Source organism: Aethalodelphis obliquidens, unplaced genomic scaffold (assembly GCF_003676395.1).
Source record: "Aethalodelphis obliquidens isolate GAN/ISIS:26980383/991018 unplaced genomic scaffold, ASM367639v1 scaffold9, whole genome shotgun sequence".
In the NCBI taxonomy this organism is placed as follows: Eukaryota; Metazoa; Chordata; class Mammalia; order Artiodactyla; family Delphinidae; genus Aethalodelphis; species Aethalodelphis obliquidens.
This window is the reverse complement of record NW_020837953.1, coordinates 31,721,019-31,737,075: the sequence shown is the minus strand read 5'-3', so window position 1 is coordinate 31,737,075 and position 16,057 is coordinate 31,721,019. Positions and strand designations below refer to the sequence as shown.

Sequence of the window (16,057 nt, the reverse complement as noted above, 5' to 3'; positions counted from 1 at the left end):
GATCATCCAAAGTAGCACATCTTTCTCATATTTATTTTCTTCCGGACACTTATCACTGCCTGACGTTGTGTCCACTGTGCAACGCCCCACACTGGCCTGTGAGCCCCCTGACATCGGGAGCCTCCTCATCTTGCTCCCGGCTGTGTCCTCAGCACCCAGAAGACTGTCTGACGTGGGCTGGGGCGGAGGGTGGTGAGGCGTGGGCTACCTATTAGACTAGGTGGCCACGGAGGCCTCTCTGAAGAGACAGCATCTGACCCAGAGCATGAATAAGGCAGCCGGCCTGCGGCCATCTCCAGGCAGGCTTCCAGGTTGGGGAAAGCAAGTGCCACGGCCCTACGGAAGGGGAAGGGGTATGGCAGGGCTTGGTGTGTTTGAGGAACCCAGGAAGGTTGGTGTGAGTGGTGGGAAGAGAGCAGCAGGGAGTGAAGGAGAGAGAGGAATAGGCCACACCTCTCCTGGATTTTATCCCAGGTTCATCAGGAAGCAACTGAAAGGTTTTAGCAGGGGAACACCACATTGTGAGTCACGTTTCTAAACGACCCCACTGGCTGCTCTGTGGAGAGCTGATTACAGGCAGAGGGGAGTGGGGCCAGGAGGCCACTGGAGTCATCCGGGTTAGAGATGCCTGTGGCTTAGATAGGGAGAGCAGAAGTGGAAATGGAGGGAAGAGGAAAGCGTTCGATCCGTGGAGCCATCTGGCCACCGGCCTGAGAGGCCTGGCCGACTCTATACCCCTCTGGCTGGAGTTCTAGACGCCTGGGAATCCAGCCCAGCCCACCTACCCAATCTTATTTCTCAGTGAACCCCAGCCCAGACTTTCCCCCCAGCTGGCTGGGCCTCCTCTCAGCTGCCCAGTCACACCTGCAGCAGGTGCTGCAACCCTCACTTGACCTGCCACCTGCCCTCCCCTTATGAGGGTCTAGTGAAGGCACCTGCGCAAAGGCCCCTGCTCCCTGCTCATTCCAGCCACATTTCTCCCCTCTCTGAAGTCCTCCTGGGCTTTGAGGCAGTGGCACAGCAATCATCAAGCACTTAATTATTCCCTCTTCCACTTTCCCGAGGTGGCTGTAAGCTGGATAAAGGCAAATACCAGGACTCGCACCCTTCGGGGTTGTCGTGACACTCAGACAGTGATGCGCTGTGCGGAGCCCTCAGTACAAGGCCAGGCACTCAGCAGGTCTCACTCAATGGTAGCTTCCTCCTTATCACCTGCATATGAGGACACCCATCCCTGGTGTTCACTGTCCCACAGGGAAGCTCAGCTTCTCTGCCCGGCCAGGCACGTGGGTTAAGTGCATTTGGGGGTGAGTGAGGTGGAGGGGATGCAGAACGCCCCGATGGGCTTCAAAAGCAAAACTCAACGGCTCTGCACTATCTATGCTCTGCATTATCCACATCTCGTCTTTCTCCAGCTCCTCCCTCCGTGTGAAATGAGCAAACTCCTGCTTAACCTTCAAGCTCTGGGAAGCCTTCCCGAGCCGCCCACCACCCAACTCCTCCCGTGCACCCACAGTCCTGTGGGCCCCTGCTGTGGCAGTTCACAGCACACGGCAAGTGCCAGTTTCCATGTCAGCTGCTCCCATGAGGCTGGGATTATATTTATTCACCTTTCCATCTTCAGCACAGCATTTATCACGCGCAAATCAGTGTTTACTGAGGGTGTGTCTCCCCCTCTTCCAGCTGAAGGCCAAACTCAGACACTTCAACTCACAGTCTCATTATATGCCCACCCCATTCCTGGTGACATTCAGCCCTACCCCAATGTCCTCCAGCCCCCTTACCTAAAACCATCCTCCACTGCTAGTCTTCACTCTCATCTCATCTTCCTTTTTTTTATTACTTTTTATTTATTTATTTTTGGCTGTGCTGCGCAGCTTGTGGGATCTTAGTTCCCCAACGAGGGATTGAACCCGCACCCTTGGCAGTGAGAGTGTGGAGTTCCAACCACTGGACTGCCAGGGAATTCCCTCCTTTTCCTTTGATGTTACAGGACAGTGGTGACTCCCATTTCTGAGAGCTTATGATGTGCTCGGGGCTTTACAGACATTACCGCATTTGACTGGGAAGACTGAGGCTCACAGGGTGGGGTGGTTATGAAGTGGCAGAATCTTCTGCCCTTAACGCTGGCACAGATCACCTGGCACCTCATCACAGCTGGGCCTATTTTAAAAATCCTCATCTGGGGGCTTCCCTGGTGGTGCAGTGGTTAAGAACCCGCCTGCCAGTGCAGAGGACACAGGTTCAAGCCCTGGTCCGGGAAGATCCCACATGCCGCGGAGCAACTAAGCCTGTGCGCCACAACTACTGAGCCTGTGCTCTAGAGCCCATGAGCCACAACTACTGAGCCCGCATGCCACAACTACTGAAGCCCACACGCCTAGAGCCCGTGCTCTGCAACAAGAGAAGCCACCGCAATGAGAAGCCCGCGAACCACCACGAAGAGTAGCCCCCGCTCGCCGCAACTAGAGAAAAGCCCACACGCAGCAACGAAGACCCAACACAGCCAAAATAAATAAATAAAATAAATTTATTTTAAAAATAATAATAAATTTTATTTACCTGGAGCCACCTGCCCCCTGTGTTTAGCACAGCACTGGATGCCCAGCAGGGCATCAGTAAATCTTGCTGAGTGATTTTTCAGTTGCTGGGAGATTCAAGACTCACAGAAAACAAGCTGGTATTTCTCCTCCTGATCCTAGAAGGACTCCTAAGTGCCACCATTTATCATATGTTCAGAATGTGTCAAGCCTGTGCCATGTATCTTACAAGGGTGCTCTCCCTGAGTCCTCCCAACATCCCTGCCAGGTGTTACCCCATGCTGGGGATGATCAAAATGAGACACAAACAGGGTAAAATGACTTGCCCATAGTCAAGGTGCTACAGTGGTAGAGCTTAGATTTGAACCCAGGTCTGTCAAGTTGCAAAGCCTGTGTTCCTAACCACCATGTTTCCAAAGGAAACTGCTCTGGGACACTCCTCTGCAATCCAAAGGTCCTGCCTCAAGTAGAAGCTTCTGGCTGTGCCCAGTGAGCCCTGTTTCACTCGAGCATCTCATCTAAATCCTACCTATTCTTTAAGACCTAGTTCACCAGTCACCTCCATAAAGCCTCCCTGATCCTCCCAAGCAGGAAGGTCTTTCTGCCTTCTCTAAACCCTCAAAAACTTCCATCTTCACCTCGACTCGCACCCACTTTCTACTGCCTGACTCCCCTGCAACTATACTGAACTTCTCAGACCAGTCCTTGAGCTCCTTGAGAGAAGCAGTTCTTGGGCATCTTTGTTTGTTCCACCAGCCAGGCAGGCCCAGAAGGGTGTGGTAGGGTGCCAGCTCCCCTCCCCCACTGAGCTGTAATCTGAGTCTTGGGCTGGGCTCAGTGAGGTGAGCTGGCCCTGCCTCCACACTGGCATCCTGCCTACCTGGTACGGCATCCAGATTCCTGTGGGCCCTGGCCCCAGGAGATAAGATCTCATTCCCTGGTTTGAGGGCAAAGATGCTATACAAAGCAGAGAACCCAGGCTCAATATTGGCTTGTGAAGGAGTACAAAAGCCTGAAGAATTTGATGGGTGAGGGCAGAAGCTTCTGGGTCCCAAGGCTTGCACTTGGTTCTCCTGCAAAGACCTGTATGACCAAAGCCAAGTGGCTTCTCGGCCAGGAACAGCTCTTCTGATGCACAGTCCAGCACGAAGCTGCCGTCCCTTAGGCTTTTAGGGCCCGCTAGAGAGGTACCAATGCTTAGATACCTACATCAAGGCCAAAGACCACAGTCCCTCCTCTTGGTCCAGCTCTTACTGCCTAGAGACCCCTGAGTTAGTTAACAGAGCAGGGAAAGCCCTCCCTGCCCTGCCGTTAATTCACTTGTGAATATGGGCACATCCTCTCTCAGCCTTAATGGGGAGATGAGAGGACTGGATCAAAACATCTCCGTCTCTCCTTTGGGCCCTGGGGCCACAGGCTATGATAAGGTTCTTTCTACCTCTAATATTCTACAGGTAGAATAATATTGTCTACTTTCACTCCTGGAAACAGAGTCAGAGCAGGAGATGGGGGTCCTCTATCCAAGAAACAGCAGAGGCCAATCGGGGCTGCCTAGTATTGTGCCCTCAAAGCCTGTCCCCTTAAAAGGCAATGCCTTGTTTCTGCTGCCTCCAAGGTAGCTGCTTCCCGTAACAGAGTCTCAGAGGACGGTCTGGGCCCTGGCCACTTTAGGAAAAAGGGCAGGAGGACTGAGTTACCTCCCAGGGTGTCAGCTGAGCTCACCTTGGAAACCCACCAGAACCAGGGGGCAGAATGAACCCAGTACTTGCCCTGTCTACACTGGGCAGGGGAAGCCTGCTTCATCTGCTTTGATCCCCAATCCGGAAAAGTTTTTCTCTGCTTTACAGAATCATCTTCCCTCCTCTTCTCCTGGGACACAGCTTGTTCATTCTGACTGGATTCATTCCGCTTGCCTAGAAGGAGTTCTGCAGTTCCCCGGGCAAACCCCTCTCATCCCAGAGGTAAGTACCACTTCGTCCAAGGAAAGCCCTTTACCCTTCTTCAGATTCCCACAGGACAAGGGCCAAAGCTCTTAACCTTTGGCCGGGGGGTGGGGGCACAAATCCTGCTGAGAATCTATGGCTACTATGGGCTTTCTTCCTCTGATACAAACACACAAATGTCTGCAGATATTTGGAGGAGGATGGTCCATGGGTCCCCTGAACTCCATCAAGAACTCAGAAAGAATCTCAGAAACCTAGATCTAGATCCTAGAAGAACAGCAGGTCCCCAAGTCCATTCTCCCACCTAAGCCAGGATCCCTTCTAACAGCAAGTCCCCCTGAGAGATGTTCCTCTTCTCCACCTGGCCCACTGCTCAAGATCACCTCCTTCAGGGAGCCTTCCCTTGTCTCTCCCCCTCCTCTCTGAGCCCCTCTGCATCCTAGCCAGAGCCACACAACTTCCCACCTGTGCTTTCTCCCCTGTGTGTTGTCTTATTTCCCCTGCAAGTGAGCTGGCTCTCTGCCGACCCATTCATTTAACCCCATAACCCTGAGCTAGAGTTGGAGATGACCATTACCATGAACTTGAGAATTCTGTGCTTTGAAGCCAGTGCTCATGATAGCAGTGGCCCATTCCCCCAAAGGATGGGGCTGTGGAGATCTCCTTCCGAGGGTCTCAGGCTGCCCAGGCCTCACCAGAGGAGGGGCTCCTCTGGGACCACTGCCTTTCCTGCTGGAAAGTCCCGGAGAGCCTTTCAACAACTGAAATCAACAGACAGGGAAACCAAGACCCGGGGAGGCAAAATGACAATATTCAAGAAAGAGGCAGAGCTAGGACTAGGATCCAGGTCCCTGATTCCCAGCCTGGAGCTCTTTTCCTTACACAGGTGGCTTTATAAAAACTAAATCCGGTTACAATAGCCAGAACATGGAAGCAACCTAAGTGTCCATCAACTGATGAATGGATAAAGAAGATGTGGTACATATATACAATGGAATATTACTCAGCCATAAAAAGAAACGAAATTGAGTTATTTGTAGGGAGGTGGATGGACCTAGAGTCTGTCATACAGCCTGAAGTAAGTCAGAAAGAGAAAAATACCATATGCTAACACATATATATGAAATCTAAAAAAAAAAAATATGGTTCTCACGAACCTAGGGGCAGGACAGCAATAAAGACGCAGACGTAGAGAATGGACTTGAGGACACGGAGAGGGGGAGGGGTAAGCTGGGACGAAGTGAGAGAGTGGCATGGACTACATACACTACCAAACGTAAAACAGATAGCTAATGGGAAGAAGCCACATAGCACAAGGAGATCAGCTCAGTGCTTTGTGATCACCTAGAGGGGTGGGATAGGGAGGGTGGGAGGGAGACACAGAGGGAGGGGATATGGGGATATATGTATATGTATAGCTGATTCACTTTGTTATGAAGCAGAAACTAACACACCATTGTAAATTATACTCCAATAAAGATGTTAAGATTAAAAAACAACAAAATCCGGAATTCCCTGGCGATCCAGTGGTTAGGACTCCACGCCTTCACTGCTGAGGGCATGGGTTCAATCCCTGGTCAGGGAACTAAGATCCTGCAAGCCTCGCAGCCACAAAAAAAAAAAAAAAAAGATTAAAAACTAAAATCTGCCCTCACACTCTCACACTCATATATGCACAGAAAAGATGCAGGAGAAAGTTAACAGTGGTAACCTCTGGGGAGTACGACAGTGGAGGTAGTCAGAGAAGTGAGGAGGAAAACTTTTACTTTTTACCTTAATACCCCTCTCTACTGTTGAACATGTTTTATTTATTCATATTATAAAAATAAACCTGCCACAGAAAGGAGATTCTGGCCCCAGCCCACTCCCAACACACACACAAAAACAAAGAGAAGACATAAGTCAACGTGTCTAGGTACAACTATAAATTTGCAAGACTGCCTTTTTGCATGGTTTACGGCACTGGTCTCATTAATTCACAGTCACAGTGCGGTTGATGACTCGATGAATCTTCCTAGGGAAAGCTTAATTCAATTAGGGCTCTCGGCAGTTCCCTGACGAAGCTCTGGTATCTTGCTTTTACTTATACAAATTGAGGGTAAACCAAACAGATGCAGACTTTCCCAGAGAGACCCCAGCCAGCCCAGAGAGGATGCCCTAGAAGACCTTCCATTAGAGCCAGGCCGAGGGAGGCAGAGGGGGAGGAAGGCGGCTGTGGCAGCAGCACTTACACAGGTGCTGGCTGACGCCGAGAGCATCACTCTGTGTCAAGCTGGTTTCTTGTCTTCCTCAAAGGCTTCACGTGGACACTATCTCTACACGGAAGTCAGTCATGCACTTATTTGTCCCCCAAGTATTTAGGAGCCCTCCCCCTGTGCCAGGCACAGAGAAGAAAGCAAACAAAGGCTCTGCACTCAAGGGGCTTCCATTCTTGTAGGAGTCCTGTCCTAAGAACAGCTCTCCCTGTCCTGCCTGCTTGCCTAATTCCTCTCCATCTTCAAGACTGGCTCAAATTCCACCTCTTCCGAGAAGCCTTCCCTAACCACCTGTGCCCTCGGGGACTGCTTGTTCCCTCCGAACTCTGCCTCTGCCAGGAGTCTGCCGAGACCTCAGCACAGATGGACCATTTTCTCCAAACAGACTGGAAGCTCCTGGTGAGCCAGGCCTGGGTCTCACTCTTCTTGGTTCCCCGATGTGCCACAAGCTCAGAGCCCGCTGGCTGGTTTCAGCTGACCTGCCTCTACGACCCCACCTCGGACAGATGAATTGATTAGCTGCTCTCAGTCCTGGCTGGCCAGCCCAAAGCCAGAGCCTCTGTGAGTCTGCCTGGCACACAGCAAGTGCTACGTAAGTGTTAGCTACTTATTATTTTGGTGAGCTCATAGATTCTGCCTGACACAGCTGTGATGTCACCTCTCCGCTTTTCAGTGGCCTGGTCTCAGATAGGCCCAGCGCTGTGGAAGGGCCAGTCTGGGCTTAGGGGTAAGTGTCCCCCAAGGGACCGGGAAGGGGACTTGGGAAGGAATAGGAATTCTCATCCTGAATCTCACTCAGAGCTGCTTAAGGCTATATGTTTTCAGGAAAGAACTTGCCTGGGTAATTTGGGGAAACTCCAGGTTCTCAGCAAGTCAGTGTCAGAACTCAGGGGTCATGTATGACCTAACAGACCCCAAAACTGGCCCCGCATGTTGAAAGAGCTTTCAGGGGAAGGAAATGAAGTCAGCACGATTCCAGGGAAGGGGGGCAGCCCACTGATCCCGGCCCAACTCAAAACTTAGTTCAGTTAAAATTAGATTAGCCTGTAAGATTAAAAATACCCACATAGGGCTTCCCTGGTAGCGCAGTGGTTGACAGTCCGCCTGCCGATGCAGGGGACACGGGTTCGTGCCCCGGTCCGGGAAGATCCCACATGCCGCGGAGCGGCTGGGCCCGTGAGCCATGGCCACTGAGCCTGCGCGTCCGGAGCCTGTGCTCCACAACGGGAGAGGCCACGACAGTGAGAGGCCCGCGTACCGAAAAAAAAAAAAACCCACATATAATCACGGCCTGCCTTAAGTATCAGTTGATGTTTGTTGGCATCTAAAGAGATGGTTGGGCCCCAGCACAGTGTGTGCAGACAATCTTGGGGAGACGTGTCTGACTCAGACGTTTACAGGGGGAGCGAGTGCTGCAGCAGGAGGTCCACACAGGCAATGCATGACTCAGGAATAACCCAGGTCCTGGGTTTGCTTAGTGAGCCTTCTCTCCCCACCACGGAAGGAAAGGGGGGGCAGGTGGGGGAGGGTGACAGCAGGAGGGAGGGAGGGAGGGAGGGAGGCAGGCCCGCCAGCTGTGGACAGGCTGGCATTCCCGAAGGGAGCCCAGGGCTACTGAGCTCCAATGCCCTGTCCCTCCTGTGTTTCTGAATGCCACCACCTCTGAGAAGGGCTATTTGCTTCACAGTAAGACTTGGAGTGGGGGGGCTGGGTCACTGGTTTCCCCCCCAACCCAAGAAATGATCCACAGAGAGCAGCCAAGACTTGAAATGCCTTTAATCCTTCCCTGTTCAAAATGATCTTGGGAAAAATAAAACTTTTGAACCGAAAGGGAATCAGGGCATGATGATGAAAAGAACAAGAGCTCCAAAGTCAGACAGATCTGGGCTGCAACCCCACTGTTTTCTAGCTGTGCGAGTACCTGACACAGCCTCTGAAACAGGAGCTGAATAAGTGACAGCTAATATAGTTAACAAATATTTAACATAAATATTACAAATTAGGAAACGAGGGCTCAGAGAAGTAGTGCCTTGCCTAAGGTCACACAGCTAGGCAGCAAAAACCTAGCACCATACCATATCTCAGGGTCTCTTGACCCCTTCCCTCTCCTGCCCCATTCAGCATGTGTTCTGTTGTAATTCACTTCTCTGCCTCTCCTTTCTCCTCCCAGAGGATCTACAACACATCAAGGGAAAGGAAAAGTTTCCATTTCAAAAGTCTGCTGCTCCACAGACTGTGAGAATGACAGGTCCCAAGGCTGAGTCAGCCTTCACACTCTCACACACTTTCTTCATACAAATACAGGCATGCTTGAGGGGTTAAGAACTTGGAGTTAAGCTGGCCTGGGCTCCAGACCAGCCCAAACCACCATGCTCCTTTAGCCCCTTGCTCCTCCAGGAGGAAACAGTGTCTCTCCTGTCAACCACTCAAGTTACCAACGTGGATGTGCCTGGTCATTTACTCTAGTTAAAGACCCTTGGAACCTCTGGTCGCCCTTGATCTTCACAACGACCTGGCCAGGCAGGAAAGAGGACACGGCCTTGGGTTAGAAAACCAGGGATTGTGTCCTTTGCCACTTACTTGCTAAGTGACCTCAGGCAGGTCACAACCTGGGGCTCGGTTTCCTTAGATGTAAAATGGTTACATCAATACCACCTGCTATTCTAACCCACAGGACCATTGAGAAGATCGGAATTAAATACTGTACACGCAAGTGCTTTGGAAACAAGTTACAATACTAATGAGAATTACTACTAAACTCCACTTGCCTTACAGGGCTAAAGAGAGTTGTGCCATCTGCTTCCAGCACAGAGGCTGCCTCTCAGGGGATCCTGCTGGGCCCCAAGGGTAACCAAAAGCAGCCCAGTACCCTTCCAGCCCAGAAGCAGGAGATGGTAATCACAAGGTTAGCCATCCCCTGCTGGGCAAAGGAAACTACTCTTTAAGTGGCATTCCCCTGCCCAAGCAGGGAAGAAACAAGCTCAGTCAGACCACTGAGAGAGCAAAGAGACAGCAGGCAGGGTCACTAGCAGAGGATAAGGGATAGGCCCAGCCTGGCTGCGGGATTCAGGTACACATATATGGACTCACAGGGACAGAGGATGGGCCCAAAGCCGGCACAGAACCCCTACAGCTTTCTCAGGGCAGGGAGAGGGCTTCCACCATCAACAAGTGTCAGCCCCCAGAGGGAGTCCTAAAATCCCGGAAGGCAGGTGCAGTGAGCTGGGCACCCACCCCGTGCAGGGGCAAGGGCATCTGCTGAGGAGGACGTGAGGGGCAGGAGATGCAGCTGCACCCTGAGAGGAGACTGTGCCAAGGCGCAAACAGAAGATAAATGGCAATGCAGCACCACAGCAGATAACCCCTTTGGGCTGTTTCCTCATCCGTGAGACAGAGAGCCTTTATCTCATAGGATGATAGTAGGAATCAAATGAGATTACTTTTATAAAGTGCCTGACACCACTCTGTAGATACTCAATAAATGGTAATTCTTACTAAAACACACAACCCCCCCCCCAACAGAAGAGATGTCACAGGGCAGGCTAGGCCTAATGCCAAAGTTGTGGATAAACAATAAGGGATATGGTTTTAGGGGAGAAATGAAAGCAACGGCTGTGGGCTGGAGTGGGCTGGGAAGACCGCCCAAAGTGGAGGAATCTGAACAGGCCCCGAAAGCTGCCACAGCACGTTGGGCTCTGCGCTAGCATTCCCACGTCTGGTCTCTACATCGATCCTGGAAGGCAGAGATGGCATCCTTACCTTCCCGATGAGGCAAGTCAGGTTCAGAGAAACCAGGGGCCTGGTCACACAGGTACCGAGGGGCAGGGGCAGAGCCCAGGCTTTTGTGACAACATGTGTCCTTCCCACCAGAGCTGGAGGGGCTAGGTGGGGCGGGAAGGAGAGGCAGGGTGCACCTCATGGGTGTTCAGCTGAAGGAAGTCCAGGCGATATGACCAACAGAGGCCCTCTAAGTGTCCTGGAGCCTCAGGACACACATGTCCTACCTGAAGCTTCTTCCCAGTCCCCAGATGACCTCCCCTCCCACTATCCTGAAGTCACTCAGCTGTTTTCCCAAAGAGGAAAAGGTCACCTTTTTCTTTTTGGAGAGTTCCATCTGGGCTTCTAGAGACAGTTTCAAGGTGACCTTTAAGTTGTTCCTCTCTCCTTCTGAGAAGGGAGAGAGGGAAGTTCTAGTCTTACACAGGAAACCAGTTGCTGGGACTGATATCCACGCACGTGAAGTGGGCAATAACGATCCCCATCTCCCCTCCTTACGGGCTTGCTCTAAGGAGGAATTGGCAGAACACTCCTTGCAAACACCAAAACCAGAAAAAGCTATAAGATGTGAAGGGGCAAAGGAAGGTTTTTTGGTCTCTGATGAATACCTGCTTCATAGGCTGCCAGGAGTTCCGGGTCCGGGATATGGGTAAACAAACGCACGGGGTGCCAGTGGTGAGCTGGGTTACAGTGAGGTTCTCCCTTGAAACAGGCACTGGACTGGGAGCCAGGTAAACAGGGACAACGCGGAATTCATGCCAGGTCCAAACCACAATGGGAGGCGGAGGTGGGGGAGGGGAATGGGCCTACCTAAGGCTTGGAGTCATTCTCAGAGTTCTCCCAATAGTCTAACCCCAACTCACGAGCCCCTCCTCACCAAGGAAAAGGCAAGAATCCCTGGCTGTCAGAGAGAGAAAAAAGGCCCAGAGATGGGAAGTGACTTGTCTAATGTGACCCACTGAGTCACTTAGAAAAGAATCCATTAGCATCTACTCTAGAACTTCAGCTCTAACCCCACCCTTCCCACAGGCATCTCCGACAGTATCTACCTGAGGCTCTGCTCAACGATTAGGACAGGAGTGAGAACTGCGCACAGCACCTTCTATTTTTAAAGGAGGGGTAACTTGCAAGGGAAGCAGCTGCCCCAGATGACAGAATGAGGCCTCCAACATGGCTCCTACCCATGCTGGGGTCTGAGAGAATAGATAAGACCCCAAAATGAACTCCTAGGCTCCTGGGTAACTGATAGTACAGAGGGAGCATGGCCTCGGCACACACCCCATCCCCCAAGTCTGTTGGTGCCATGTCCCCTCCCCACAGGACCTGCTCTGGAGGCAGCTTAAGGGAAGGAAGAACAAAGTCAGTAGGACTGACTTTCAGTCCTTCCTGAAACCTTAGGGAGGGACTGCTGGTGGCAGCCTAGGTTGAGAGATTTGTAATCCTCCAGCCTCAGAGGAAGACTGTAGGAGGCGCTGAGGCAGGGATGCATTTACCTTAGGTGGTTAAAATACCAACAGGAGCAGCTGCAACTCACTGAGCGCTTCCTATAGGTACAAAGCCAGCTTTACATGCGTTGATTTATGTCATCATCACGCCAGCAGCATTATAGCTAGATACTATTGTTTCCCCCTTTTTATATTTGAGGAAACTGAGGCTCAGAGAGGGTGTGTGGCAGAGTGGTGCCAACCTCAATCCAACACTGCAAAGGGGAAGCTCCCCGGTGGCCTAGTGGTTAGGATTCGGGGCTTTCAACTGCCACAGCCCAGGTTCAATCCCTGGTTGGGGAACTGAGGTCCCGCAGGCGGCGTAGCCAAAACAAAAAAACAAAACAAAACAAAAACACTGCAAGGTAAAGGGAAAAATGGGCTTTCACTTTTTGCCACCTGAACTGGGACCCTTAAGATCTTTTGGCCATCTTTCTCTCTACCCTCTTCCCAGGATGGCCAGATGCTAGGGCACTCCTGTTTTCAGAGGCAGAAAATTGCCCTATCAAGCCAGAGACACAGTCTCTTGGAACTACAAATGCCCTCGGAGATCATATCCAGCCTCCTCACTTTACGATGAGAAAACTGTGGCCCAAGGGTGAGTGACTTGCCAGGGTTACCCAAGTCAGTGGAATGGCAGAAATGTCAGACCTGCAAGAGGCCACAAAGATCAACTGACAAGTGGAGAGGCATGACTGGCCCAAGGTCACAGAGGGAGGTGGTATAAGAGGCCAAGTTTCCTAACTTCTAGACTGATACCCTTGTCATGGTACCACCTCTGCCAGCTGCCCAGGGTCCCGGGCACAGTTCTGGCGGGGACGAAGCAGGCCAAGCCTGACCCCATCAGGATTAGAGGTAATCAGGCCTGCAGAGACACACTCCTGACTCTCCAGAGCAGGGTCTTCGTGGTCATGCTGTCGACCCACCAGAAGGCACTGAGACCCACAGTGTGTGCACTAGCCTCGAACGCCCTAACACAACGCCAGGTGAGGGGGTTGGAGAGAGAAGGGCAATGTATAAATAGTGCTTATGAGGCCTCTTCCTGGTCTCACACAGGCAAATGACACATCAGTCACTTCAGCTTCTTACCAACAAATTAAGACACAGGGTTTCACGATTCAATTGAGACACTTGCCAGTTTCACAGGTGGGCGAGACCTGCAGAAAAAGGCCCCAGCTTGTTCAAGGTCATGTATTTGTCAGAATCAGTACACATGGCTCCCCTTGCCCAGGCCTCGATTTTTTTTCCGGGAAGCTGGCTGCCATCAGGGGATAGGTGCTGGTGGCCCAGCTCCATGTGCAGGCCTGCTACCGTCACAGCACCAAAGCCCCGTATCAGGAAGCCAGCTCCTGGATCAAAACAGAAGCACGAGTGCCCTCCTGCAGCATGTCCCAGAGCCTGCCTCATACCAGCCTGGCATCGCCACTGAGCTCCTGCATGTCCTTGGGAAAGCTGCAAGGCTTCCTGCCAAGAGTCACAAACTCTCCAAACCCAAACCAGCAGAGTTCCAGGCCCCCGTGCCTTCCACAGCTAGCTGGGGGCTAGAAAAGCAAAGGCAGCTTTCAAACCCCCCTACCCCCTGCCCCCCGGACACCACCTCAAGGGGCTTCTAGGCTATGCAGGCTCTGGTGAGCTCCATCAATCAGCCAGCAGAACAGAGTGCTCGGGCCTAGCAGGGTGATAATCCTCCGGAAGGGAACAACTTTTCTGCTTCCTTCTCCCAAAAAGCACGTTTCAAAGTCTCTTCAGATCAGAACATGCTGAGCTCCTCCACCTGTCCCTCTCTCTCTTGGATGAGCAGCAGGCAGGCCAACATGACAGCACCTTGAGACACAGCTGGGTGCAACCTGGAGATGAGCTGGGGCCAAACCAAGCCTGACCCTCCTCCACTCTCCCTCCACCCCCAAACCAGACTTTAGGAATTCCCAAGGCCCCCGTCCCATAAACTGTATAAGGAATGGCATTTCCAGGCAGGAAACTGACTCAGGGGCTCCTGACCAGCCTGGGCAGGCAAAGCTGTCAGATAACACTCTGGGGATGAAGGAAGGTGAGGATATGGGGATGCCTCATCTTCCCCCACACCTGTAAGTCTCCAGCACACAGGTCCCCCACTACACTCAAACTCCTTAGACAAACCAAGTAGAAACAGCCTCCATCCTGGAACACCCTCCCATGAAGCATGTAATTACACTGGTCGCTGTGGACAGAGTGGACTGTGCCACTTGCTGAAGACACTCCTGTCTCACACAGCTGGGTGCCTGGCTCCCCTCGGGGTCTGTCCCAGCCAGAGGAGACTTGCCAGGCCTGGAAGCCTCGCTGAAGGTACCTAGTACCTGAAGCATCCCATCCTCTGGTCCTGCTCTCTCCCATGAACAACGCTGGCTCCAATCTTAGGAGGCCTCAGACCACAGAGGCCACGGAGCTCCAGTTTGAGAAGGACCACGATGATGGGATAGTAGGCTGCCTACTTTACAGCAGTAGTCCAGACCTTTATTCCTGGGCAGCCTCAAGTGGTAAGGATGGTTCAAGAAGCTCATTAGTTTGGTGGCAGCGGAAGCGTCGGGGGCGAACTGCACTTACCTATCTTCATAAGGCAGGCCAGCAGGATCCAGAGGGAGATTTCGAAGGGTGTGCGCACGTGTGTGTAGTCGATGCCCAGGACTGGAAAGACCTTTCGAGATTTCAGGCTGTGTTCAGTGAAGGAATGGTTAACAGGGCGGCTCTCGGGGGCGAGCTCCGGCGGGGCGGTGGTGACCTCCCCAATGGAGCGTTCCCGTGGCGGCTCTGAGCCTCTGATGGTGCTGGCAGTAGGGCTGGGCTGGAGGCCATGGCTTCTAAGAACGGGTAGCAGCCCCACCAAGGCTACTGCCACAAGCAGCGAAGGGAAGATTCGAGGCGGAGAGAGGCCACAGACACCAGACCAGAGAAGCATCCTGCTGCCACCCTCGACCCTTAGCAGAGTGAGAATAAGACCTGGGACATAGGTGGCAGGGGGTCAGCAGCGGGGAAGAGAGACTGGGGGAGTCTCTAAGCAAAGTTCATGTTTTAGAGATGTGTTTTTGTGGAAGCAGTCCTCTGGAAGTGGAGGAAGGCTGGGTTCACGATCTAGAACTCCAAACTGGGGAAGAGGGACAAGGACTCAGGACCGTAAGAGAAGACCAAAAAGGTCTGGAACTCCAGGCCTGGGAAAGGGGGTGGGGGAGGGGAGAGACTGCACCCTAGGGACAGAGGAAAGGACAGGATGGGTTGGATCCCAGGCAAGGAAAAGGAAAAGGGAGGGTGGGGACCCTCGGCTGCGGAAAGTGACTGATGAGCTGGGACTCGGCTAAGGTAAGGGGCAGGGAGCCTGAGCTAAAGGAAGGGGATCGAAGGGGGTGAGACCCAGTCCAGGAGAAGAAGAGAGGGGGCTGAGAGCCCAGGCTGCAAGGAAGTGAAGCCAGAAAGCGGCAGGGAGTTTCCCCACCCAAAGAAGGACCGGGTGCAGGCGCGCCGGGCTGAGATTCCGGGGAAATGGAGGGAGGCGGAAGGCGGAGGCAGGCGGCCTGGCGAGAGGGCGCCTTGGCGCGCGCTGAGGGCGGCTCGCGGTGGGCCAGCAGCGAAACGCCCCGGGTTGCGGCCCCGGCGCGGTGCTGCGCTGCGCCCTGGCCCAGCTTCTGGTCCTCCGCGTCCAGCTCCACTTCCAGTTGCAGCCCCGGCCCCAGCCCCGGCGGCAGCGGACTGCTGCTTCTCCGCGCCCGGCGCTGCCACTTATAGGCACCAGCGAGCAGCCGGTGCAGCGGGCTAGAAGGACCTGTCAGCGCCCGCTCAACGCAGCGACCCCTGTCTCCGAGGAAAGGAAGTATCGCGTCGAAAGAGGAGGGAGAGTCAGGGATGGCAAAAAAAAAAGTCTGGAATCTACAGAGATTCTGACTAACATGAGTAAAATGCTCTACTATTTACAAAAAGCCTTCATATCCACATCCACATCCACATCCACAGTCTCTTGGAGACTCCCCAATAATCTTGTGAAGGATGTATTATTATCTTATACATTTAGTTACCATGTGATCTTGAGCAAA

General features: G+C 52.7%; 1 protein-coding gene across 3 annotated transcripts in view; it reads right to left on the bottom strand.

The window, feature by feature from the left end:
• SLC9A1 (solute carrier family 9 member A1) overlaps nt 1–15,724 on the bottom strand; it is a 49,412-nt gene extending 33,688 nt beyond the window's left edge. Inside the window, exon 1 of one of the 3 annotated variants that reach the window (XM_027109555.1) lies at nt 14,580–15,724. In XM_027109555.1, the coding sequence (XP_026965356.1) occupies nt 14,580–14,931 (352 nt within the window). In that variant the 5' untranslated portion in view covers nt 14,932–15,724. The remainder of the gene's footprint in view (nt 1–14,579) is intronic. The other 2 variants (XM_027109553.1, XM_027109554.1) reach the window with 2 other exon arrangements.
• Between the last annotated feature and the right edge of the window lie 333 nt (nt 15,725–16,057).